At 40.1% G+C, this 27,598-nt stretch overlaps 1 protein-coding gene across 1 annotated transcript; it reads right to left on the bottom strand.

Moving 5' to 3' along the window:
- Positions 1 to 94: 94 nt before the first annotated feature.
- Positions 95 to 27,598, bottom strand: mns1 (meiosis-specific nuclear structural 1). Its single transcript, XM_060852867.1, has 10 exons — positions 27,521 to 27,598; positions 22,683 to 22,910; positions 15,113 to 15,240; positions 13,891 to 13,993; positions 12,934 to 13,163; positions 11,034 to 11,250; positions 10,828 to 10,935; positions 7,125 to 7,382; positions 4,258 to 4,383; positions 95 to 276 (listed from the first exon to the last, which is right to left on the bottom strand). The coding sequence occupies exons 1-10, from the start codon at positions 27,596 to 27,598 to the stop codon at positions 169 to 171; spliced, it is 1,584 nt and encodes a 527-aa protein (XP_060708850.1). The 3' UTR covers positions 95 to 168.

Genomic DNA, 27,598 nt, shown 5'->3' with positions numbered 1-27,598 from the left:
TTATACAATTATTTATTTATATAATTTCACTAACAATCAGTTTCATTACATTTTCAACGATTATAAATAGAAATCAACTTAACTTATGACCCAGAAGTAACTTGTGCTGGCTAATGCAGCCATGCTCTAGACAAAGTTGACATAATGTCAAGCAATATCATCACAGGTCTAACAATCCCAACCTTCGTCTGATGATAAATTAGCGCTTCCTTTCTTGAAATTTTCTCTGAAGGTTTCATCAAATAACTCGAGCTCTCGTTCATCTCTAAATACTCCCTTTTAAAAGATATATATGAAATAGTAATTAGCTTAACCGGCAAAACAAAATTTAATCATAACCTTTGCTATGTTCATGCAATAAACTGAGAATATTTAAAAAGAAGTAAGGTTGGTGTAAATCATTCAGGTTTTGGTCAGTGAGTTTTTTCTTAACTTATATTCTGGTACAGCCACAGTCTTACATATAGCTGATTCTTAAATTCAGAAACTTTAAGTTTAACCACAGCACACAGAGGCACTTTCATCACCTAAGCACAAAACATCCAGGACCTTCAATATAAAACAAAAATATGCACTTCATTGACAAAACCTGTACTTATGTATTAAGTATGAGCATCTTGTTTTTATTTTTAAAAATGCTTAATTAATTGGAACAACTGGCAGTTAATTTCTCTAATTTTGGGCCCATTGCACATTAAGTTTAACTCCTGACAAGTCTAAACTATTGGCCTATTGCACTTCTTTAATTATAATCTTGCTGATTTCACCTTGGTCAAGCTTCCCACCTCGGGCATTCTGCCCACCCAAAGCACACTGGAAGTCACCATAAATACACTTGGTTTTGACTACGGTACATCACCATTCTCTTGCAACTTTCCACTCTGTTTGACAGCTAACTATTCCAACTTCTTCAAACGTATGTCCTTCACAGTCCAGTTCCATAACATGGTAGTTCTACTCCTACATTTCTTGATATAGTTCATATTTCTCTTCCCAGAGTCAGCTTCTAATGCACTGATATGCTTTAGCTTAGTAATTGTAATCAGGATATTTGGGATTGGTTATGGCACCTAACTCAGCCTCTCTCCCTCTTTCTTTGACTCCCTTAACTATTGTTATCTGAAATTGCTTATCCAACAGACATCAACCAAATTTTCTCCAGTTGTTAATCTGAAATATTTAAACTCCTTGAAATGCATTTGTTTCTAGTCTATTTCCATGCCAACCTACTATTTCATACCACACAAGGAGGTGTAGAACATTGGAATATTGCTTAACCACATTTTCTTCCATATCTACCATAACATTGCATCCATCCCTGGATCTGCTGTTTGCCCTTCAAATTCCTCAGCAGACTCCCCTCGTTAGAACAACTACCCACATACTCCACATTAACACCAACATACCCCCTTCATTCCCTCAGGTTTCCAGTACACAATGGTTTTGATCTTTGTAACTTCCAACCTCAGCATTTATGTCTTTTGATCACCTTCCATTAAAAAGAAAATCAAGGCCCTTCTCTTAGCTGTGCTCTGTCCCCTTCAATTTCAATTTCCCCTCCAATCATGTCAGATGTTGGGCATTCTGTGGCAATTAACTCACTTTGTGATGCCACACGACGTGTCAGGGGATACCGGAATACTTTCCACTTGCTTGGATGAGCACAGCTTCAAAAACTGGTTGATCCATTTCAGTCTCCTTTTCAGGTGCCCAGCATTGCACTTGCCAGTTTTCACCTGATTCGATTCAGTCCATGAGTAATCGAGAAATGGCTGAAAGTATTAGATACTGCAAAGGCTGTGGAATATGACAACAGTACAGAAGACTTGTGCTCCAGATCTAGCTTTGCATTAGCCAAGCTCCAGTGCAGAGACAACACTGACATTTATCTAATAATGTGGATAATTATAGAGTGGTAGACCCTTTGATTCAACTCACCCATGCTAATCAAGTTTCCCAAACTAAACTAGTCCCACTTGCCTGTGTTTGGTCCGTATCCCTCTAAACATTTCCTATTCATGTACCAATGCAAATATCTTTTAAATGTAACAGCTCCTGCATCTACCACGTCCTCTGGCAGTTCATTCCATATACGACCCACCCTCTGTGAGAAAAAGGTCCCTTTTAAATCTTTCTCCTCTTGTCTTAAAAATATCCCTTACCCAAAGGAAAAAAGCTTTGCTATTCACCTTACCCATGTCCTTCGTGAATCTTATAAACCCCTTCAATCTCTTATGCTCCAGTAATAAAACATTCAGCCTACCCAGCCTCTACTTATAACTCAAATCTTCCAGTCACAGCAACATCCTGGTAAATTTCTTCTGAACCCCCTCCAATTTAACAATATCCTTCCCATAGCGACCAGAACTGTACACAGTACTTCAATAGTGGCTTTACCAACGTCCTGTTCAACCACAACATAATGTCCCAACTAATTGTGCAGGTACATTCTGTACACAGGAAGTAGGACAAATCCAACCCAGCCAATTACTGCCCTCGCAAATCCACTTTCCATCATCAGCTCAGTTTGGGTTTCATACCAGCCATTCAGCACATGCCTACATTATAGCTTTAGTCCAAACATGGACAAAAAAGCTGAATTCTCAAGGGAACGGAATATCCTTGAAATCACGCTGCATTTGAATGAGTGTGGCAACAATGAGCCCTAGCAAGACTGTACTCAATGGGAATCAGTGGGAAAGTTCACCAACGATTAGGAATCATAACTAGCACTAAGAAAAATAGTTGTGTGGTTGTTGAGATCAATAATTCTCAGCCCCTCAGGGTAATATCCTTGGCCTAATCATCTTCAATGACCTTCCCTCCATCATAAGATCAGAAGTGGAGATGTTCAATGATTGCACAATGTTCAACACCATTCATAACACTTTAGTGAGTGTCCATGTGGAGCAAAACCCTGACAATGTTCAGGCTTGGAGTAACAAGTGGCGAGTAACATTCACGCTGCACTACTGCCAGGCAATGACCATCTCCAATAAGAAAGTATTATTCATGGATGTTCAATGGTGTTACCACTAATGAATGTTGCATTATCAACAAGCTGGAAGTTACCATTGAACAGAAGCTCAACTGGACCAAATATAAATATTGTGGCTATAAGAGTGGGTCAATGATTAGGAAACTTGCAAGTAAGTTACCTCCCAACTCCCCATTTATAAGGAAATTCAGGAATGTGATGGCATACTTGCCTCTTGCTTGGAAGAGTGCAGCTCCAATAACACAAGACATTTGACACCATTCAGGGAATGGATACTTGATTGGCAGCTCATCCTGTCTCTTATTGGTGATGCATTGTATTGCATTGTGGCACAAATGTTCCTTGCCACTTGTTGGCCCAAGTTGGACATTGTCCAGATCTTGTTGCATTTACTACAAATTGCAAATACCACCAATTGATAGCTGTGCTTTCAGCTTCTTGAGACCCAAACTCTGGAATACCCTCCTTAAAATTTTCCATCTACATTGCTTTCCTCCTTTAAGACACTCAATACCTACCACTTTGACAATTTTTGGAAGTCTGTCCTAACAGCTGCTTGTGAGATTCAGTGCCATGTTTTGTTTTATAACAGTAAAATGGAGCACTTTGGAACTTGCATTGAAAGGCAGTATATAAAAACAGGTAGTTGCTGTTGGCTGCACAACTAGTGCATATGGTGGAGGATGATAATAAGACAGCACCATACACAGGTGGAAATACCTAAAACAAGAACAATGTGACGAAAAACTTTTCACCTCGAGAATGGTGGGAATCTGAAACTCACTGCCTGTAAGGGTGGCAGAGTCATAAACTCTTATAATATTTAAAGAAGTATTGAGATGTATACTTACAATGCCAAGGCACTTAAGGCTACAGGCCAAGTGCTTGAAAATGGGATTAGAATAGTTAGGTGGTTGTTTTTGACCAGCACAGACACAATTGGCCAAATGGTCTTTTACTGTGCTGTAGGTCTCTATGGCGCTATGACTCTGGAGATTCATCCTTAGTAGTTTGAGCCAGAAAACTGAACTTCCTATAACTTGCACTGTCCGGCAATGCTAGCATTAAAAGGTGCAATTCAATTCATCCATAATGGTTGGGGTTTCAGCTGTTCAAGGTCTGGGAGAATGTTCCACAGACAAGTGATAAATAAACATTCACAGCTGCTCCGCTGCTGTTACCTTTTCTACACAATATAATCCAAGTACAGTACTAAATTAAAGAAAATTCTATAATTCAGTTCTTAAACTACGCATTACCTTTGGAAGGTAACCCAATAGCTTGCTGGCATGCTCTTTGAGAAGTTTCTGCCTTTCTTCTTCAATGATGACTTGGAGAGCTGCCTTCTTCCTTTCTTCTTCATACTGTCTTTCAAATTCCCGTTGCTATAGAATATTAAAACTCATTAATCAAAATATACTAAACTGTATGTATGCAGAACACATGATTTCCCGGACTTATATTTAAGACACAGGATGCAATATGGAGTACCATGGCTTTGACTGAACTTAGCGACAAGTCACATTTCTAAATGAAATGTTGGTGTGAGTATAAAGTGACATACAAAAACATTAATATACACCAAACGAAAACAAAAATTTCTGGAAAAGCTCAGCAGGTTTTGGAATACTGCATGCAATTCTGGTCTTCCTGCAAGAGGAAGGATAATGTCATATTTGAAATGGTTCAGAAAAGATGTACAAGAATGTTGCTAGAATTGGAGGGTTTGAGCTAAAGGGAGAGGCTGATTAGGCTGGGACTATTTTCCCTGGAGCGTCAGAGGCTGAGGGGTGACCTTATAAAGATTAATAAAATATTGATGGACGTGGACAGGATAAAAATAGACAAGCTCTTTTCCCCAGGCTGAGGAGTCTAAAACTAGACTGCATATGTTTAAGGTCAGAGGGGAAAATATTTAAAAGGGACCTACAGGGCAACTTTTTCATTCAGAAGGTGGATGTACGGAATGAGCTGTCAGAGGAAGTGGTGGAGGCTGGTACAATTACAACATTTCGAGAGTGTGGTGCTGGAAATGCACTGCAGGTCAGGCAGCATCCAAGGAGCAGGAGAATTGATGATTCGGGCATAAGGCCTTCATCAGAAAATCATCAAGATTTCCTAATGAAGGGCTTATGCCCAAAACATAATTCTCCTGCTCCTTAGATGCTGCCTGATCTGCTGTGCTTTTCTAGCACCGTGCTCTCTATTCTGATCTCCAGTCCTCGCATTCTCCACAATTACAACATTTAAAAAGCATCTGGATGGGTTTATGAAAAGGAAGGGTTTACAGGATATGGGCCAAGTGCTGGCAAATGGAACAAGATTAATTTAGTTGGCATGGAAGAGATGGAATGAAGGGTCTGTTCCTTTGCTGTATATCTATATGACTCCATGAGGTCTGGCAGCATTGGTGGAGAGAAATCAGAGTTAACATTTCAGGTGACCCTTCCCCAGAACTGATGGTAGCTAGGAAAATACTGGTTTATATGCAGAAGTTGTGGGGTGGGTGGGTGGGGGAGGGGAAAGAGAGTAAGGACTAAACAACAGGTGGAGATACAAAGAGAGAATAGTTGGACAGACAAAGGAGTGAATAACGATCTGGTTAGGATGGTGAATAGCTATCAATGTGGACTGTTAGTAGTTAACAATAGGTTGTATGTAATAGCAGCATATGTGATGATTGGCCTGGTGTGTGGAGTTTGGTGCAAAGACATGGGAAAGCTCAAGCCCTAACATTATTGAACAAAATATTGAGTCCAAAAAGCTGCAGGGTCCTCAAACAGAAAATGAGGTGCTGTTTTTCCAGCTTGTGCTGAGCTTAACTGGAGCACAGCAGCAAGCCTGAGACAGAGGTATTGGCCAGGGAACAGGGGAGTCTGTTAAGTGGCAAGCAGCTGGAAGCTCAGGATCTTTTTATGGACAGAATGTAGGTGTTCTGTGAAGCAGTCACTCAGTCTATGCTTCATTTCCCCAGTGTAGAGGAGACAGTGTTGTGAGCAGTGAATGCAGTAGACTAGATTGAGTGAAATGCACGGAAAGTGCTGCTTCACCTGGAAGGTGTGTTTGGGCCCTTGGATACTGAGGAGGGAGGAAGTAAATGGACAGGTGTTACACCTTCTGCAGTTGCAGGGGAAGATGCCATGAGGCTGTGGCCGTGTGTTAGAAGTGAAAGAAGAATAGACCAGTGTCCCAGAGGGAATGGACCCTGTGGACCACTGACAAGGGAGGGGAGGGAAATACGCGTCTAGTAGTGGCATCTCATTGGGGGTGATAGAAATGGAGGCTAATGATCCTCTGGATAAACATACACCAACATGTTCATTTCTACAGGTGTAGACTATTTTGAATAATGAAAAAGTAACCTTGCTATAAAAAATAGAATGCTAAAACAAAGGGCTATTAAGTAGCAAGATGTTAAATAATAAACAAAAGCATTTTGCTTTGTAAAAAGAGGGGCAATATTAAAATCGTCGACGCAATTCTAAAGAGGTATACATATATGCAAATCTTCGAAGGCAGTAGGGCAGGTTAAGAAAGCAGTGAATAAGGTATACAGAATCCTGGGTTTATAGATACAAGCATAGAACAGAAAATACAGCTAGTTATGTGAACATGGAGTTTTGTGCACCAAAGTTTAAGAAGAATGTGAAGATGTTAGGAAGTTATCTGGGAATGAGATACTTCAGTTATGTAGATGGATTGGAGAACCGAGAATATTTTCTTTAGCAGAGGGAAGGTTTAGAGGAGATTTGATAGACGTTTTCAAAATCACAAGAGATCGGGACACAAATAGGGAAAAGCTATTCCCATTGCCAGAATGATCAAAAACCAAAAGATACCCAATTTAGGGTGAATGGCAAAAGAACTGAAGGAAACATGTAGAAAAGGCTTGATTTAAAATAAAAACACTACATTTAGGATCTGGATGGATTGCTGGAATATGGTAAAGACATTCAATTCATGATTTTCAACAAGGAACTTGCAAGCTACTGGAAAAGTCAGGCTAACTGAGTGGCTTTGGAAATAAACAAGTTGTTAGCTTGTTCTATACTGTGAACAATCTTTAGTTCCATAATGTTTAACAACTGGGCACAACAGCATTTTATAAATAATATATATTGCGTACTTGGTTTGCTTCAAATTGTTGACGTCGATCTTCAATGATTTTTTCCACAGCTTTCTTATGTTCAAGCTGTTTCATACGTCTTTTCTGTTCATTCATCTGTTCAATGCGGTCATCTTCTGCAAGTTTAGCCATCATCTTCCTTCGTAATTCTTCTTCTTCTTCTTTCTCTGCCTGCATACGCTTCTGTTTGAAAACCATTTGGTCTTGATAGGTCTGCTGCAATTCAAGACGCTGATTAATTTGCTTCTCCCTGTCTGCCTGTTAAAACAAAACGTCAAAATGTGACACATCTTTGCATTATCTTATAGTTTAATCTTAACTGTACAGCAAGGTGAAGCAATATTGCGTGCTGCTATTGTAGTTGGGGATAGAATTTCAAGCTTGAAGGTCACTTCTCCTGTAAGAAAAATCATAAATTGTTTTCATAAACCTTTATTTCACATGAAAAACCAGAAGTATAACAATGACATCTTCTATTGTTAAGAAAAACATCATGCACACACAAATGATCAATCTTACAACTTTGGAAAGGGACCACTGAAAAGGAAGAAATTAGGAATTGCAGCTCCAATGGGTTTCTCCTCATCAAATGTGCACAACAACAGCTGGTCATCACCACTCACTGTTCTGCCAAAAAGACAAGTTCAAGATTTTTTGGAGGCATCCATGATCAAAGCACTAGCACACGATCAACTTTGTCATTGTTCAAACCCAAGTCCAAAAGGATGTCGTCACCATCAAAGTGATGACCAGTGCAGACAACAGCTGGATAGATCATCCACTCCTCTATGTCCATCAAATGCTACCAGAAGCAGCTGAAGTAGCAGTCCAGAAACAAGCCCAATGTTGAATGGCTTCAAGAGCCAAGCAGACTAGTGAGCTTACAACGATGACTTCATCAAAATCTCCAAACAGTTACTTTTAATGGAGTGGAGGAAATCTGGAAAGAGCTAAAGACAGCCATCATCTCATGCTGTGGAAAAAAACCCACTGGCTACAAAACCAGGAAAAAAACAAGATTAGTTTGACAAGAACAACCACATCAGCCGAGACCTCATCAAGAAGGCGAAAGGTCTCCATTCTTAGCTAAACAACAATGAGGCAAAGAGAAGAACTCATCAAACAGCAAAGGTGGAGTTAGAAAGAAGAATGAGGGAAATCAAGAATCAGTGGTGAAATGAGAACACGAACAAGCTGTATCTCCTTGCTAGTAAGCACTGAGTTTCTTCAATGTCACCAAAGCAATACAGAACCCAGCACCATTTTCCCCAATCTGGTGCAGAGTGGATGGAACCATTTTGAGAGGCAGGAAAACAGCAACCGCTAATGGAGAAAACACTCCAAAAACTCTAAACCATGATACAATCAATCATCAACAGTAACATTTGAGGAAGTCCCCCAATTCCTCATCAAAAATGATCTTAGACTCCCATCTAGTGTGTCAGAAGTCAAAATTGCCATTCGACACATAAAAAATGGAAAAGCTGCAGTGGTAGAATAGATCCAGCAGAGATTTTCCAACTTGGAGGGGCAGAGCTTACCCATCATCTCCATCAACTGTTCCTGAAAATTTGATGAAGGTGATTAAAGAAGAAATCCCTATCAAACATCAAGGATGCTGCCATTGCCATCATCTTCAAGAAAGGAGATGAAGTGGATTTTCGGAACTACCAAAGAATCTCCTTACTCTCCAAGGTTGAGATGGCCATCATCTGAATCTTCACTAGGCCTTTTCTCCCAGTTTCTGAAGAAATCCTTCCTGAAAGCCAAACCATGGAACTATGGACATAATTTTCACCACATGGCAATTCCAAGAGAAATACCAGGAACACCATGAGCCACTCGACATAGTCTTTCTTGTTCTGACCAAAGCTTTGACTCAGTCGGGAAGACTATAAAAGATCTTCAAAGGTTGACTGTCCAATGAAGTTCATCAACATCCTCTGTCTCCACCACGACAAGATGTCAGCAACAGTCCTCACCAACACTAATATAACAAAATCCTTTAAGTCAGGATCGTGTCATTGTCCTCACCCTTCCTCCAGCTTCATCATTTTCATCCTTCCTCCATCTTCATTGCCACCATTCTTCATCTCCTCAAGAACAATTTTCCTGGTAGTGTGGACAATGTCGACAGGATGGATGGAAAACTTTTCTACTTTAATTGATTGAAATCAAAGAAGAAAATAACTGCCACTCACTTGTGGAACTTCTGTATATGGATGACAATGTCGTCTCTGCTCTCTCAGAACAGAATCTTCAAGCTGCACTTAATGTCTTCATGAAAGCATACCAAAGTGGCCTCTTCCTCAACCTAAAGACAACTCAAATAATTTAGAACTTGTCCTAGGTCAAGTTCTGATCCATCTCTCCATTAAGATTCATGGTGAAATTCTCCCAAATGTGAAACATTTCACCTAGCCCAGAAGCTACCTCTAGTCTAAGGCGGAGATTCAATGTCACATTCAATCTGCAAGCGCCACTTCTGGCCACCTAAGGATGAATGTCTTTGATGACCATGACATTCATGCTGATACCAAGATCCTTGCGTACATGCTAGTCATCCTTCCTACTAGTCTACATGGTTCTGAAACTTGCATTATGTATAGGTACCACCTCAGGACCCTTGAGAAATACTATCATTGCTGTTTGAGACGTTTCTCTGCATCAACTGCGAGGAAAGGTACACTAACATCAGCTCCCTTGAAGTAGCCAACGGCATCAACATTGAGGCCACAATCATCCAAAACCAACTCCGCTGGGCAGCCACATGCTCAGGATGCCTGAGTTCTGGATACCAAAGCAAATCTTCTTTGCTCAGCTGAAAGAAGGCACTCAAACTAGAGGAGGACCAAGGAAGCATTTCAAAAGATGCCCCGAAGGCTTCACTCAAGAAATGCAACATAGATGTCACTGTATGGGAGACCGTCACTTAGAACTTGGAGGAAACTCTTGTATGAAATGATTCAATTTCTCAAGAACACCCATTGGCAAGAGGATGTATGGAAAAGGAATCTGAGAAAGTGAGGTCAATGATCTCAAGGCCAAGGACAACTTCGACTTCCCAGAACCACCTGCGAAACATGTGGTCAGAAATGCAGCCCCAGAATCAAGCTCATAAGCCATCAAAGTAGCCAAACAATTCATGACTAAAGACACAGAATTGCCTGCATGGACAAGTATTCTCATTAACAAGTGATTGCTGATGATGACAAATTGCAAACGCTCTTCCTTCTCTGCTGATTGCAAAATCCAAGTCATTACTCTTGCAATCTTTGCACTAAATTAATATTCTTACACAGTTATAGAAAAATGTTACTTAAAAAAAGGGAGGAAATCTTTTCAGTCATGTGATGTGCACTAAGTTCTTGCATGCTAATGTAATGGCGATTTACAACAATTATCTGAATCTGCATTTTCCAATAAATTACATATGATATTTAGATCCAAGTAATGGACAACTTACTTCAACACATTTCAAACTCTGAAATGAGTTAAACAAACCAAATGTTTCCTGGAGATGAAAATATCAAAGATAGTAAAAGATACAAGTTTATCAGGCTCAATTTGACATCTATTTTTTAACTGCAATGTAAGATAATTATTGCATTTTTAATGCACCATCTTAATAGTAACACTGCCAGAAACAAAGCAACTTTTAATTTAAGAAACAAAATTATGATAAAGTATTTTTGATACTAACTATAGCTTGCTGTCTGCGAGCCTCTTCTGCTTTTTCAAGGTACAGTTCTTGTCGGACATTCTCCAATTCTTCACGCTCCTGTCGTTCCTTTTCAATTTCAGCAGCAAGCTGAAAAACAGGCCAGTTACTTGTTAGAAACTGGATTTTATGAGATGGAGTATTTTGAAAAGGTGTATGGAGACTGGACATGTAAATAAATTTGTTACCTTTTTGTACAACATATTTTTCTGTTCATCTCGTTCTCGAACTTTGGCCATTCGGTCATCCTCCCTGCTTTGTTGTGCATTAGCGAACTCCTTAACTTGTCTGTTCTCTGCTTCCATTCTTTCCCGTTCCATTTGTTTCCACTCAGCTCGTTGCTTCTGGAATTCCTCAATGTACCTCTGAGTTTCCCTCCTCTTCTCCATCTTCAGCTGTCTGTCCCTGTGTTAGTATAACTGAGTTAAATTGCTGTGGTGATTGTGATTAGTCTCATCAAGAGGTCCATTTCTAATATTACAAGCTAATATCATTTAGGAGCATAAATATTAATTTATTAAAAGTTGAGAACTCAGTCAGTACTGCAGCACAAATATGAAAAGTGGCTGGACTTATTATTTGTTTGTAAAGAGACAATGTGATCAATTCACATGAGCAGAATCTTACAGTAATCTGAGCAACATATTGCTGCTCTTGTTTTGTCTTTGCTGAGCATGGAGGAGACTTTCTTGCTAGACATCAGTAAGTCGTTAATTAGGACAGATTATTGCTTGTTAAACACCTTTAAATAGCATAGCTCTCCTCAATAATGTTTAGCTTCCTATCTTACCACACGTTAAACAAATTATACATCAAGAAATCTCAACAAGGAAACCTGAATGGGTATCTGGCAACTTCAGCTCACTTTTGGTTGTGAACAGCCTCCACATTGATCAGCACCATATAGCATCTCAGGGCACCAACCAAACGGATCCCTTATATTGGTGCATAGATAGGATAAATAGAAAAAGGCTCTTCCCTGGGGTGGGGCAGTCCAGAACTAGAGGACATAGGTTTAGAGTGAAAAGGAAAAGATATAAAAGAGACCTAAGGAGCATCTTTTTCATGCAGAGGGTGATAAGTGTATGGAATGAGTTGCCAGAGGAAGTGATGGAGGCTGGTACAATTGCAGCATTTAAAAGGCATCTGGATAGGTATATGAATAGGAAGGGTTTGGGGGGGTGTGGGCCACATGCTGGTAAGTGGAACTAGATTGGGTTGGGATATCTGGTCGGTATGGACGAGTTGGACCGAAGGATCTGTTTCTGTGCTGTATATCTCTATGACTCTACAGATACTGGCATCCAGCATTTGCCAACTACTCACAACCATCATAGTACCTGTTCAATTCATTTACAGGCTGCTTAGGGAGAAAAAGTTTGCATTGCAGGAACACTGGCAACCAGTACTGAAAGGATGCAGCAGGAATACTATGTGCGTGGAGACAGGGACCTGGCACACAGATTAGACCAAGCTGCACCTCATAATTGCTCACTTGCTCTCTCAGCACTTGCTCCACACACACACACACACTTTCAAGAAGTCATTGGATAGAAATCAGGAGTAATAATTTGAATGATATTTTCCACCTTTTCAACTAGAAATTTCTAATGTCAACCAGTGTACTTGAACGGCTATCCAAACTTATATCAGCTACTTAGCATAGCTGATTCATTGCCCAGTGAGAGATATATATTTGAGACACAACGTTGGAGAAAAACGCTCAACTGTTGACATTAATTTATGACCCTTTCCCAAGGGCAATCATATCCAGTTGCTCCTATTAAATACAGTGATTAAGCTCTTTAAACACAAGTGACATCCAGAAGCAACTTAACAGTATCACAGGCTTTAACTGATTAAAGCCTTGTAGAAATTTATATCCATGGAGGAGAGGGGAGAAAAAGAGACAGAGAGAGAGACAGACAGACAGAGAGAGAAAGAAAGAGAAAAAGAGAGAAAGAGAAAGAAAGAGAGAAAGAGAGAAAGAAAGAAAGAAAGAAAGAAAAAGAAAGAAAGAGAGAGAGAAAGAGAGTTAAAACTATATTATGGATAAAATTCAAGATATGCTAATTAGAGAAAACCTACCTCTGATCTTCTTCATAGATCTTTCTTACAATTTCATCAACTCTCAGTTTATCTTTTAGGAATTCATCATATGCTTCCTGTCTCCTTTGTTCATTTTGATCAACTTGCTCTTCGAGCTCCTTCTGATATTTTACAGCTTTTTCATGACGTTTTTGTTCCTCCTTCATTTCCTCTGCTGTGGCTTTTTCATGCTCTTTCTTCATCAGTTTAGCAATCTCAGCCTCTCGTTTCTAGTGAAGAGCATAACTATATCTATGACTCCAGAACCTGCAGCTATCACCGCCTTGCCCACCCTCTCCAAATCAACCATGCTTTAGCTCTTGACAAAAATTAGGTTTAGTGAACACAGTTATAAATTGTGCATAATCCATAACTTTAAGCATTACAGAAGCATATCTGGCAAGTAAACAAAAACTGCCACAGCTTTATTTGAGTACCACTTTATCAAAGTATGAAAATTGATTACTGAAAGACTATCTTTTGGAACCCAAATCACACGTATGTGGATACGGAAGTTCAATTTCTAGAACGGATTGTGGTGTCTAAGAAAAATGAGAAAATATTTTAATCTCAAAAAGGTTTCGTAGGGGATAAATTAGTTAGATCTATATTACAAGTAAGATTAAAGTTAAAAAAATTAAAATGGCAAAAAGGATGAGGGTGAGTAGAATTATTTAAGAATTAGCATTTACTTTTGCAATGCATGGAACTAATATGGACATTGTTAGAATATGTGACCCAAAATCTTGTGAAAATAAATTTGAAGAAAAATTCCATGGACTTGCCAGCAGTATACAAAGAAGCATGCAACATAATATGGATGCATAAACAGGCAGTCAGTAAAGGGATCAAATGTGTGTGATTCTAGCCTTGTAACATAAAAGCTAATAGTCATGTAGGACCCTATTTTTGAGCTGATCTTATTAAACTGTTGACACACATAAGGGGAGCACTTACAATCTTCTCTAAACGATTTGCTTCTTTTTCAGCTATCTGGACAGCTCTTTCTTTGTTCACATAAGCAGCCTTCAATTTGGCTTCCAACTCACGAAGCTCAATACTGAATTAGATATGCAAAAACACAAGCATTAGTAACAATATAAAACAATGAAAAGTAGACCAAGTGTCGTAGTTACACTAGCTTCACTTTGAAATGGCTGAAGTTTATTTGTCTATCAAAAATGATTTAGTTCCATATTGCACCAGTCACAGCCAACAAACAAGTCTCCACAGTGAATATTCCACAGGGCACTGCTGAGATTACAGGTGGAGAACTGTGCACAGTATTGGTATCTTTATTTAATGAAGGATATATGTGCAGTGCAGAGAACATTTACTAGACTAACACCTGAAATGGGTAGGTTGTCTTACAAGGAAAGGTTCGACAAGCAAGGCTTGTATCTGCTCAAGTGTTGAAATATGAGAGACAAGGTAATTGAAACGTGAAGGTCTGAAATGGGGTGGATTGTAGGAGTGATTAAATTTCAAAGGAGATGATTGTTTACGCAAAGTAGATAGCAATGCAACAAGTTTAAAGAAAGATGAAAATAGCAATTGCAGTACTATTGTTGCTTTGTATTCAATAAAAAACAAAATACTGCAGATGCTGGAAAACAGAATTAAATCCAGAAAATGATGGTCAGACAGCTTGAAAAAGCCAAAATCTTACATTTAATACTTATTCATGAATCAATCTATAATCTAGTACTGGGGAGCCAGTAAGTTCAGTTGGCTGGATGACTGGTTTGCAATGCAGGAGTGGTAATAACAGTGTGATTCAATTCTCATCCTGTCTAAAGTCACCACAAATTCTCTGCTTCCTCAACCTTGCCCTTCACCTGAGGCATGGTCACCCTCTAGTTAAACCCACCACCAGTCCTCTTGCTCTCTCTCTCTAACGAGACAGCAGTATATGGTCCTCTAGGACCATGGTAACTTTCACTTTCGGAATCTCGTTTGTCCGATTTGTGATCGAGGCTAATCTGAGAAAGGAAAAATATAGATTTATTTTCTCTTCAATATCATTAATAATATGTTTTTGGTCACTCAAAAAAAATTCCTTAGGGATTTCCCTAATTTTCACAACAGCAAATTACCTTCCAAAAGATAATGAATTAGTTGTGGGGTATTTCTAGCATGTGATGAGGTAATATATAAATTTGACATGCTTCTCTGTTACCTGTTTTCTCTGACTTGCTGTCTCATTTTTTCATCTTTTAGATTTTCATATTTTATTCTTTCTAGTTCCTTGGCAATTCTCTCCTCTTGTTCTAATTGTTTTGCCTTCAATACTTTTCTTTTTTCTGCCTATTACAAATATTAGAAATAGTCTATTAGAAATAGTCAGGCAAGTAAAGCATAAGAATCACATATGTTAACCAATAGAAAACAAGCTCTTCATGAGTGTTACTAGTGATCAATGCAACTTAATTTATACATGTCTGCACGTGAACCACATTTTGTTTTATTGAATAATAACAAGTTAAATTGAAATATTTATATAGCGGAACTTCTTATCGGCATTCCAATCTCCATAGTTCTTTGCTTGAATTTTCACAGCTTTGAGCAAAACAACTGCGTTTGAAATAACTCAATCTTAGAACGAAACTTAAAATTTATTCAATAAATTAGCTTTTTCTCCTTGCCTAGGGATTGGTGTTCCATACATGCATGACCCACATTTGGGTATTTAAGTTATCGACCAATTTCTAAAATCCACTAATATGAAGGTATAGAGGGTTTCATTATAATGTTTTCTCCTGAGTTTCATTTGCTTTTAAAAATTGAAAGTCATATAACCTTTGCCTTGTAGTATTAGAAAGCATTTACAACACAGAAATAGGCTGTTTCAACTAACAGGTCCTTCCGACTTAATGCTGAAGAAAGGGATAGCAGAATTTATCATATCGCTAAAAACAAAAATTACAAAGCAGCAGCATATTTTCTATAAAGCATCCCATTAATGCAATGGAGACACAAATAAAACTGGGTTGTTATCATTTGATTTTTTTTTCTTCAATTACCCTCCAGCACCTCATTGGCTGCTGAGGATTTTTCATACAAGCCTTGATGGTTCTTTATCAATCAACTTGCTCAATGGAAAGTACAACAATTCAAAACTCAAATGATAAATGACATTGGCAAATGAAACAAATTATTTTATTCCTTTTGCTGATGCAGCTAATACTGTAGCTTCATCAGTTTTGCTAACTAAGGAACCCTTTCCAACAACTAGATATTAAGAGTTAAAATGACACATGAAGATTTTCAAGTTGATAAGCTGCTCAAGAGCTTTCTCTACCTGAGCACTATAAAAGTCATTCATCCACTTGTGGGACATGGGTGTTGCTGGCTGGCCAGCATTTATTGCCCATCTTTAGTTGACCTGGAGAAGGTGGTGGTGAGCTGCCTTTTTGAACCGCTGCAGTTACATACTATAGGTTGCCCCACATTGCTCTTATGGATGAAATTCCATCATTTTGACCAAGCAACAGTGAAGGAGTTGTGAAGTATTTCTAAATGAGGGTAGTAAGTGACTTGGCAGAGAACTCGCAGGTGGTGGTGTTCCCATGTATCTGCTGCCCTTGTCCATCTGGAAGGATGTGGTTGAAGGTTTGGAAGGTGCTGTGAAAGGATCTTTGGTGAAATTTTGCAGCACATCTTGTAAATAGCACACACTCCTGCTACTGGGTCATTGGTGGAGAGACTGGATGCTTATGGATGTGGTGCTAACCACATAGACTGTGTTGTCCTGGATGGTGTCCAGCTTCTGCGTGTTCTTAGATCTGCATCCATCCAGGCAAATGGGGAGTATTGCATTACATTCCTGCCTTATGCCTTGTACATGGTAGATAGACTTTAGTGAGTCAGGTGAGTTACTCACCACAGTATTCCTTGCCTCTGAGCTACTCTTGTAGCTAATGTATGTATATGGCCAGTCCAGTTGAGCTTTTGATCAGCAGTAACCCCCAGGATGTTGAAAGCAGGAGATTCAGTGATGATAACACCACTGAATGTCATGGGGAGGGTGGTTAGATCGTCTCTTATTGGAGACGGTCATTGCCCGGTATTTATCTGGCATAACGATTACTTGCCACTTGTCAGCCAAGTCTGGATATTGTCAGGATCTTGTTGCATTTGAATATGGATTGCTTCAATATCTGAAGAGTTGTAACTGGTGCTGAACGTTTTGCAATCTTTGGCGAACATCCCCATTTCTGACCTTATGATGGAAAGAAGGCCGTTAATGAAGAAGCTAAAGATGGCATCCTGTGGCACTCTTGCAGAAATGTCCTGGAGCTGAGATGAAGGCTGTCCAATAACTACAATCATCTTTTTATCTGCCAGATATGAGTCCATACAGGAGAGAGCTTGACCCCTGTCTCCCACTGATTCCAGTTTTACTAGTACTCCTTAATGCTATATTCAGTTGATTGTGACCTTGATGTCAAGGATTATCACTCTCACCTCACCTCTGGAATTCAGCACTTTTGTCCATGTTTGCACCAAGATGAGATCAGGAGCTGAGTGGCCCTGGTGGAAACCAAACTGGGCTTTATTGAGCAGGATATTGCTGAGTAGGTGCTGCTCGATAGCACTGGTGATGACACCCTCCGTCACTTTACTGATGGAGGGTAGACTGATGGGGCAGTAATTGGCTGAGTTGGGTATGTTCTGCTTTTCGTGTACAGGTCATACCTGCTCAACTTTCCACATCTGCCCATGGATACCAGTGTCATGACTGTATTGGAACAGCTTGGCTTAGGGAACAGCAAGTTTGGAGCACAAGTCTTCAGTGTTTTTACTGGAATGTTATCAGGTCCGTAGCCGTTGCAATATTCAGTGCTTCCAACTATTTCTTGACATCATGTGGAGAAAATCTAATTGGCTGAAGACTGGCATCTATGATGCTGGGGACCACAGGAGAAGACTGAGATGCATCATCCACTTGGTACTTCTGGCTGAAGATTGCTGAGAATGCTTCAACTTTTCTTTTGCACTGATGTGTTTGGCTCTTCCATCATGGAGGATAGGGATATTTGTGGAACTCATGGTTATCAGCAGGGTTCAGCCTGAAGCAATGAGACTTCATGGGATCCAAAATCAGTGTTGAGGACTATAAGGGTAACCCACTCTATCAACTTTATACCACTACTGTTGAGTATCTCAACATCTGCTGAGGAAGGATATCACACAGTTATCAGCTGGAGGTTTACCACTGGCTCTACCAACTGTATACTACTTTGTCACATAACATGATGCAGATTATTCTTATGTGAAGACGGGACTTTATCTCTACAGGACTCTGCAATGGTTGCTCTTACGTCTGCTGTCATGGACAGTTGCATCTGCAGCATCATATTGATACGGATGAGATCATGTATGTTTTTCCCCATCTTGTTGGTTCCCTCACCACCTAACAGGCAGGACCTTTAGGACCTGAACTGCTCGATCTAATTTGCTGCTGCTGAGCTATTCTTGGTGGTGGACACTGAAATCTACCACCCAGAAATCTCCTCGTCATCCTCAGTATATAATCCAAATGTTGTCCAACATGCAAGAGTACTGATGACTACCTCAACATCTGCTGAAGGAGGAAAGCACATCGTTATCATGAGGAGGTTTCCTTGCCAGGATTTGACCTGAAGCAATGAGACTTCATGGGATCCAAAGACAATGTTGAGGACTACCAGGGCAACCCATTCTACCAACTGTACACCACTTTTCCATCACCTCTGCTGGGTCTGTCCTGCTGGTAAGACAGGACATATCCAGGGATGGTGATGGTGGTGTCTATGATTCTGTGAGTATGATTATGCCCTACCTCAAGATGCGAGGCCACCAATTACAGACTTTAAAACTTTTATTATTCTTCTTTTCAAAACACTCCACACTAACAGTATAAATTTATGAGGTTAAAATTCTGTATCTTTTTAAATAAAGGAAGCATTATAATTTAATTGTCCTTTCAGCATTAAATCTCTATTCTAATAGCAACTACAAAATGAAGATTCCAGACTGTGCTTCGCCAAATATGAAAATATAAGAAAACTCTATTCTTCAAACAGGTCAAAAAACATTCTTTGCAGCATGACAATCATATTCTGATAAAGGAGGACTGATCCAAAATGCTAACTTGTTTTTCTGTCCACTAATATTGCCTAACCTGAGATTTTCCAGCATTTTCTGACTTTATTTCAGACTTTCATCACTCGCTGTCTTTCAAAGAGCAAAATACTAATTTTAGATTATATGAACTTACAATAACTATTGTCATACAGAAGATCAGAATTAGCATAAAGGAAGCCTTTGGTTTTCTACATCTCTCTAATATCTCAAAGCACGGAAGGCTACTGGCTGGAAGAAATGGAAAGACCTGATGTACGTACACACATTTATACGAAAATAATCTATGAATATATCTTCTACCCTGCAAACGTACCCAAGCCAGCAAACTCACTTCTGGTGATGACTTCTAACATACTTTGGGATGTTTGCCTTAAAGAATACTGTTGCATTCCTGTTTTTGTCCATTTCATAGAAGACTAGAATGCACTTGAAACAATGAAGCTGAAAGTTCATTGGGAACAGGATGGATATATAATTATCTTTCAATATAGCAAGGCAACCGGAGCCAGAACACCAATAAGTATAGCCAAATCTCTGCTTCAAGGATACTGCAAGCCTAGGATGAAGGAGAAAGCAAGGACTGCAGATGCTGGAGATCAGTCAAAACGTGTGGCACTGGAAAAGCAGAGCAGGTCAGACAGCATCCAACGAGCAGGAGAGTCGGCATTTCAAGCATAAGCCCTTTATCAGGAACCCAAGGGGACTGAGAGATAAATAGGAGGCGGGGGGAGGTAGCTTGGAAAGCGATAGGTAGATGAAGGTGGGGGATGACAATGATAAATGGAACAGATCAGTGGGAAGGAAGATGGACAGGCAGGACAATTCAAGAGGGTGGTGCCGAGTTGGAGGGTTGGATCTGTGATAAGGTGGTGGAGGGTGGAGGGGAGATGAGGAAACTGGTGAAATCAACATTGATGCCATGAGAGCGGAAGGCCCGAAGGCGGAAGATGAGGTGTTCTTCCTCCAGGCATCAGGTGGCTTGGATTTGGTAGTGAAGAAGGTCCAGGACTTTCATGTCCTTGGTGGACTGAGAGGGGGAGTTGAAGTGGTCAGCCACAGGACGGTGGGTGTATCCAAGAGATGTTCGCTGAAATGTTCCACAATTTGGCACCCCGTCTTCTGAATATAGAGGCCATGTCGAGAGCAACTGACACAGTAAATTAGGTGTTTGAATGTGCAGGAAAATCTTTACTGAATGTGGTAGGATTCTTTGAGACCTTGGATGGAAGTGAGGGGCGGGGAGGTGTGGGCACAGATTTTATACCTCTTGCGGTGGCAAGGGAAAGTGTTGGGAGTGGAGGATGGGTTGCGGTGGCGTGGACCGAACAAGGGAGTTGCAGAAGGAATGGTTTCTGCAGATACAACACATTATCCGCTGCCAGTTTTGCCACGTACAGTCAGACCTCACCACCAGAAATATATTTCCCTCCTAACCCCTATCGGCCCACTCATATACCCTGTATCTATCCCTCTCAAGACTCTGTCGTCCTCAGAACTTGTCTCCCTACCTATTTTTGTGTCATCCTCAAACTTGACAATAGTATATTTACTTACCTCATCCAAGTCCTTAAAAATATTGAATATAATTGTGGGCCCAGCACTGATCCCTATGGCACTCCACTAGCTGATAGTTACCAACTGCAAGTATCCCCTTTATCCCAACTCTCTGCCTTCTATTAATTAGCCAATGCTCTATTCATGCTAATATACAATCCCCAATGGCATGGGCTCTTATTCAGCAGTCTTATGTGCGGTAACTTAGGAATGCCTTTTGGAAATTCAAATATATTACAGCTACTGATCGCCCTTTATTTACTCTGCCTGTTATTTCCCTCAAAGAATTCCTCAAAGATCAATTTTTGAGATATGATTTCCTCATCATGAAGCCATGCTGACTCTGCTGGTTACAATATAATTTATAAATGCTTTATTATTATATTCTTTACAATAGTCTTGAACATTTCCTTAATGACAGATGCTAAACTAACTGGTTTGTAGTTACCAGCCATCAAACTGGTACTGTGATTCATCAGGCTGGCAATAGTAGAAGCTCCAACATCAGAATGATGGACGCACAGCAAGCCAATTGTATGCAACATTTATCCCATGTTTGACCAAAATCTGACCACTTATTTCTCTCTCCCATCCACCAACATTTATAAAGTCCAAACTGCACACAATGTGCCTAGACATGCCCTGCCTTGCATAATCATCAGCGCTTTCCTTGCTGAACTACACTGGCTCTCATTCCCTAACACATTACATCTAAAATCTTTGTCTTTTTATATACAGGAGAACCTCGATTATCCAAATACCAATTATCCGAAAATCGGATTATCCGAAGGAGATCTCAAGGTCCCGACAGAAACATTACATCAAAGACATGTGTCCAACACTGATCACGTATTTTAGTTAGTGATTAAAAGTGCTGCCGAGAACAGTCCTGGACTGATGGGAGCAAAGGCACCACCGCTAAATGACTGACCTCCCACACCCCCCCTCTCTCTCTCCCCACTCTTTCCCTAGAGTTCTACACAGGCATGTCCCCTAACACCCACCCCCTTCCCCAGATAATCTCTCCAACATTGTCCTGTACAGGACAGAAATGGAATCTGTCAGAAACTTGCAGTAAAATTGTGTGTGTGTGTGTGGGTGGGACGGGCGTTGGGGGTGGCAGACGGGGGGGTAGGCAGCGGTGTTCGGGGCAGATGGTGGGCAGTGGTGGGTGGACAAGGAAGTCGGTAGGAGGCAGTGTTGGATGGGGCAGGGGAGTGATGTTGGGGCAGATGGGGGCGGTATTGGACGGGTTTGGGGGCGATGCTGGACAGGTTTTTGGGGGGGTGGGGAAAGGACGGGGGTTGGTGTTGGACGGGGTTTGGAGGTGGGCGGGGGGCAGTGTTGACGGAGTTTGGGGCAGGCGGATGGTGTTGGACAGGATTTGGGGAGCGGGCGGGGGGTGGTGTTGGGAGCAGGCAAGGGCATGCGCGTGCTGTGCTAATGCTAGTCTCCTGGACGGTGAGCAGAATGAATACAAAACTCTGAGCCCCAGAGGAAAGGCATTGAATCGATTAACCGAATAATCAATTATCCGAACGAAATAGTGTCCGCCCATCTCGTTCATATAATCAAGATTCCTCTGAACTTTAACAGTCCTGAAACATCTATATCTGCAATTTCCTGCAAGGCAAATGTCCTCCAGAAAATGTGTTCCTTTCATTCATATGCATCCCCTTCCCTTTTGCCTCTTAGGTGGTACGGTTGTCTGAAACTCCTTTCTGAAGTGTCTTCACTCTTCACCGCTCAAAACAGCAAAAGCCACCCTAAATCATCTTCCTGGTCTCCTCCTTCTCCTTGATATTCCTTCTGCTTACATATATTTGGGGAATGCAAATTTCTCAAGAATTAATTATTGTAAACACACTCACCTGTTTATTTACAGGAAGCTGAACACTGTGTTGAAGCCAGAATAACAATGATAAATACTTAAAGAGAATGAGTTTTTTTTTGAAACAACAGAATTCCTCATAAAACATTAGGAGATCCCTATTTGAGATTATTGATACAGTCCCTATAAAGTAAAACTGTTAAAGAATAATGAAGAACTTTAGTAATTTCTTTACCTTTATAATTGCTTCTTCCATCATTTTCTCCTGTTCTATATCCTTTATTATCCTTTGGAACCGCTTCATTGGTGCCAGTTCATCAGACCTCAATCTGGACAATATAGACTTTTCTTTATCCAATTTTTGAAGAAAATGTGCAAACACTGAATTCTCATCAATCTCAGTGTCATCTTCCAATGGTAGACTCTCTTGATTTTTCACAAATTTAGTAGGGCAAGAGTAAGCCTGTGAATTATAAAGAAATAAGTGTATATTACATAAAGAATTCCCTCCTCCAAACACAGTCTGCAAGATATAGAAAATAAAGTCAGTTAACTTCAGATGACAAAATTCATTTCAATGGTATCTGTAATCCTACAGATTCCCTGGATTAAATAGAATTTAATTGTCGACAAGTGAATATAAAGTTTTTACATATGTAAAATGTTTGCACCCAAACTAGCATGGCTACATACCGAAAAAAGAAGAAAATAAACAATCCTCCATACATACATTGCAAATCAGGTGAAATAGTTATATGGACCTATTATTTTTTCTACAGACTAGTTCCTAACAGTCAGGAATAGGTTCAAATCCCACCTGAAGTCTACTAAGCATATGCTTTTTTTGGCATTAGGTCATCTGCATTGGTCACAGGTCCAAAAGCAGACTTGTGTGAAATCTGTGAAATATGTCAGAGGTGGAAGTGGAATATTATGAAAATAAATACAGGTAGTTTTGCGACAACACATGTTTCATTAAAACAAATTTGCTTTAACACGAATTGGGGACACAGTTTCTAAAGTGCAAACTTTCAAAGCCTGTATTGGTTATAACGTGATTCTAACTCCATTAGTTTAAATGGAGCTGCCATTACATGATTTTCTTACAAGACAGGAGTGCATGAGAACAGAACTACCACATTATCGCAGAATCAACCGTATAAAAAGACCAAATAAACCAATGTTTGATCATTTGTAGATAAAATGTCCAGACGTGTTACAAAGCATCAAAAAAAGCTTCAATTTGTAGTCTTTGCCAAAGTTAAAACAGAACTAAGCAACATGCAAAAATTAAAGGAAATCCTAGATGCAAGCATAAATCTATAAGCAAGTGGTTCAACAGGTGAAATAAAAGATGGTGCTGCACCAAGTGGTTTCAAGGAATGTCCTCTGTATACTCTCCCACATAGTGCAGGCTTGCAATCTCTGTTTGAATCAAACTTCGGGGTTGCGGTCCAAAACACTGCCTAGGTTGGGGAAATCAGAGATGAGGCATCATGAAAGTGAAACTGCCAACAAAAGTGAGGGCTATATTTAGTAAGTATGTATGGAGAAAAAAACATAATTTAATATCAAGGATGACAATCCATTCTAAGGCTTTAATGACATCATTTGCATGGCGTGGTGCCACTAAGAAAGGATCTCCCAGGGCATCTGTTAAATACGTGGGCAATGACCTGGCCTGGATGGCCATTGACAAAATTTGAGCTGTTCCTCTAATTCCACAACTTACCACATCAGCCCGGGGAAACTCTCATCTGGATATGCATGTCCAGAATCTTCCTGGAAGGTTAAACTAAAGGAAGTGATGAGATTGCAGGTTTCATTAGGCTACAGGTGTCTACTGTCAACAGAAGGTGCACCATCAAGGGATCTGTTGTCAGATTATTGGGTGTGATGTGTTCGGGTAAGAAATATAGGATTTTAGTTGAGTGCATGGTTTATTTTGAAGCTCTGGCTTGGGAGTATGTCATTAGCTGTCAATCAGTTGCATTGTTTGAGGAGGACAAGAAAATATTCTGTCTGGAAATAGAGAAGAACTTTACATCCACTCCTGTGGCTGAAAAGTCACAAACAACCTAATCCAAAAATAGTTTATTATCACTGTAGATTGTACATTGGCATGCTTGTAGCACCTCGAGTACACCAGAACAAAGCTCAAGTTAAGAGTGAATCTCATCCAGAAACTGGCAGACTTTTGAGGAAGTAGAACCAAATCCAAAGCTTCACCCATCCTGGTCTACCCAACAACAAGCAATTTAAGGGAGTGGTTGTGGCAGAAATCATATAAGCACCTCAACATCATCTCTTGGTCAAGATAGGCATGCACAAATAGTAGGTGAGCTTTACAGGTTCCTGGCACAACCTCTTATTTGGTTTTGGATTAGGAAAGTGCCCTAACTGGTTTCATAGGAATTCAGGAAAGATTGGGCCAGCAGGATCATGGGTCCTATGATGCATGATTTGGAGGAACCGGTGTTGGACTGGGGTAGACAAAATTTAAAAATCACAACACCTGGTTATACTCCAACAGGTTTATTTGTAAGTACTAGCTTTCGAAGCGCTGCTTCTTCATCAGGTGGTTGTGAAGCAGGACCATAAGACACAGAATTTATAGAAAAAGATTAGTGATACAATAATACATTGAACAAATCTTGTTAAGTCTTTAATCTTTTACAATGGATTTGCTGATTTCAGTTCTTTAATATGTAAATCCCAGAACTTCTTTTAAATCACATTCTCAAGATAATTTAAGGTTTTATAACAAAAGGTGACAACTCAGCTCAGACAATACCTTAAAACGTGTGAAGTTAGAGTCTGTGTCCAATTTCCCAATATACAAATATTACATGGATTGACTGCCTGCTTTGACTGTTTGCAGATTCTGCATTTTTTCAGCAAAGTAGAATGTATCTGCAAATATAATTCTGCAAATACAAATTCACCCCATAAACTTTTGTGTGTGCATGTGCAGGAGAGAGAGAGAGACAGAGTGAGTTTGTTTGCATTGAGTACAATCGTGTGAGTGTGATCGCACGTGAGGGTGTGTTTATGTGTGTGCAAGCTTGGTAAACTGTGTGTGAGTGTATGTGATGGGGTATGAGCCTGTAAGAGGGTGCATGTGGGAGGTGTATGAGAGAGGGTCTGCGTGAGTGTGTGAGAATGTAAGAGTGTGAGTGTGTGAGAAGGAGTGTATCGTGGAGTGGGGTCACCTGTAGCATAACATGAATCCAAGGTCCCGGTTGAGGCCATCCTCATGGGTACCGAATTTGGCCGACGATGCAGCAACCCGAATCTTCTCACACAAAAACAGAAAAATGCTGGAGAAACTCAGCACCATCTGTGTGGTGAGAAAACTCCCGAATCTTCTCAGTATTTATGAACACTGTCACCAGAGGGCACCAGCTGCCTTTTGGAGTAGATATTTAAAATTTGCTCACCATAAAAGCCTTAGCACTAACGTTAGTAAGATAATTTTGAGATCTTGAGCGGGCCCACGCAAGTAATTCGAGTCAACAATTAGCAGAACCGTGAAATGTCAATACATACATACGACATCACACTCCCCAGTCAACACTTACCATGTTTTTACAGTGATAGTGTGTAACCGTGTTTTATAAATTATAATTTCTGCAGCTACAAACAACCCAGCAACTCTCCCCCGAGATGCGGACTGTTTACCCTGGAAACGCTGTTGGGCGCCTTTTCTCACCACACAATAAGGGCCGCTCCGATTGGTTGAGACACACTTTACAGTTGATGGGGTTCCTTCGCAACGCTTTTGGTGAGTCTCTGTCATTACTTCAACGAGTACAAGTTAAACAATTTGAAGGAAAATAACATTGCATTATTTAAATAGATAATTTTCGGTCAAAACACACGCTCCTCTACAGTTCAATGAAATAATTTTCCTCTTCCATTCAGATCCATGTGTCACATTCACAAATTTTGTTTTGAATTTTAAACAATAGCTAGTTTGGAAACAACAAGGATTCAGAAATACATTGCGATGATAACCACTGTAAACCTAGAGTAATAAGCATAGGCTATAGTGCCCTGAGAAACTCTTCCACTCTTCAGGGAACAGTCTTGATTTCTGTGCTCAAGTCCTGAAGTGGGACTTGAACCAGGTGTCTTGTGATTGACAGGAAAGACTGCCAACTCAGCATGGCTTACATATTTTGAAAACATCATATCTGCAACAGCATCTTTGTTTTTGTTAAAGAATCTGCTCTAGAATATGTGTTCAAGTTCTGGGTTGTATAATAAATCCATTACCTACTGACTTAAGAGGAAAATAAATCATAGAGATGTACAGCCTGGAAACAGATCCTTTGGTCCAACCATCCATGCTGACCAGATATCCCAACCCAATCTAGTCCCACCTGCCAGCACCCGGCCCATATCCCCCCAAACCCTTCCTATTCACATACCCATCCAAATGCCTTTTAAATGTTGCAATTGTACCAGCCTCCACCACTTCCTCTGGTAGCTCATTCCATACATGTACCACCCTCTGCATGAAAAAAGTTGCCCCTTAGGTCTCTTTTAAATCTTTCCCCTCTCACCCTAAACCTATGCCCTCTAGTTCTGGACTCCCCAACCCCAGGGAAAAGATTTTATCTATTTATCGTATCCATGCCCCTCATAATTTTGTAAGGATCCCTGAATGTTAGCTGAGTTTCTGAACTAGTAGTCCAGTGATAATACCATTAAGCCATTGCCTCCCCCACCATCAAATTAAACAAAGTAGAGAAAATGATCTTTAATATTGTGAGATATAAATTGGGATTTTCCACGTTATCTACTTGCGTCCTTTCTTAAACCCATCTCCTGAAAATGACATGCTGCATTTTCTGAATTCCTTGCCAATTTAATTGGAAGTTCTCTGAGTAGAATTATGCACCTTTTAACCACTCTCCTATCTCATTAACCACTCTCTTATCTCACTAACCCTGAAGTCTATAAGGTCACCCCTCCAACCCTGGCAACATCCTTGTAAATCCTTTCTGAACCCTTTCAAGTTTCACAACTGTTTTTTCACTCATCGAATTTGGGCATTTGTTGCCCTACCCTATTTGCCATGAAGAAGACCGTGATGAGCTGCTTTCTTGAACCGTTGCAGTGCATATCCTGCAGGTTGACCCACAT

Source organism: Hemiscyllium ocellatum, chromosome 39, assembly GCF_020745735.1.
Source record: "Hemiscyllium ocellatum isolate sHemOce1 chromosome 39, sHemOce1.pat.X.cur, whole genome shotgun sequence".
In the NCBI taxonomy this organism is placed as follows: domain Eukaryota; kingdom Metazoa; phylum Chordata; class Chondrichthyes; order Orectolobiformes; family Hemiscylliidae; genus Hemiscyllium; species Hemiscyllium ocellatum.
Note: the sequence above shows the minus strand (reverse complement) of the source record. Positions and strands in the feature narration are given on the sequence as shown.

What these genes read in the sequence shown, in the direction of transcription:
- mns1 (XM_060852867.1), bottom strand. Translation starts at nt 27,598, where the DNA reads ATGTGGGTCAACCTGCAGGATATGCACTGCAACGGTTCAAGAAAGCAG. An exon ending in AAAATATGTTGTACAAAAAG is followed by an intron (nt 10,936 to 11,033) that starts GTAACAAATTTA and finishes CCTGTTTTTCAG; the next exon opens with CTTGCTGCTGAAATTGAAAA. An exon ending in CTCGCAGACAGCAAGCTATA is followed by an intron (nt 7,383 to 10,827) that starts GTTAGTATCAAA and finishes TTGTTTTAACAG; the next exon opens with GCAGACAGGGAGAAGCAAAT.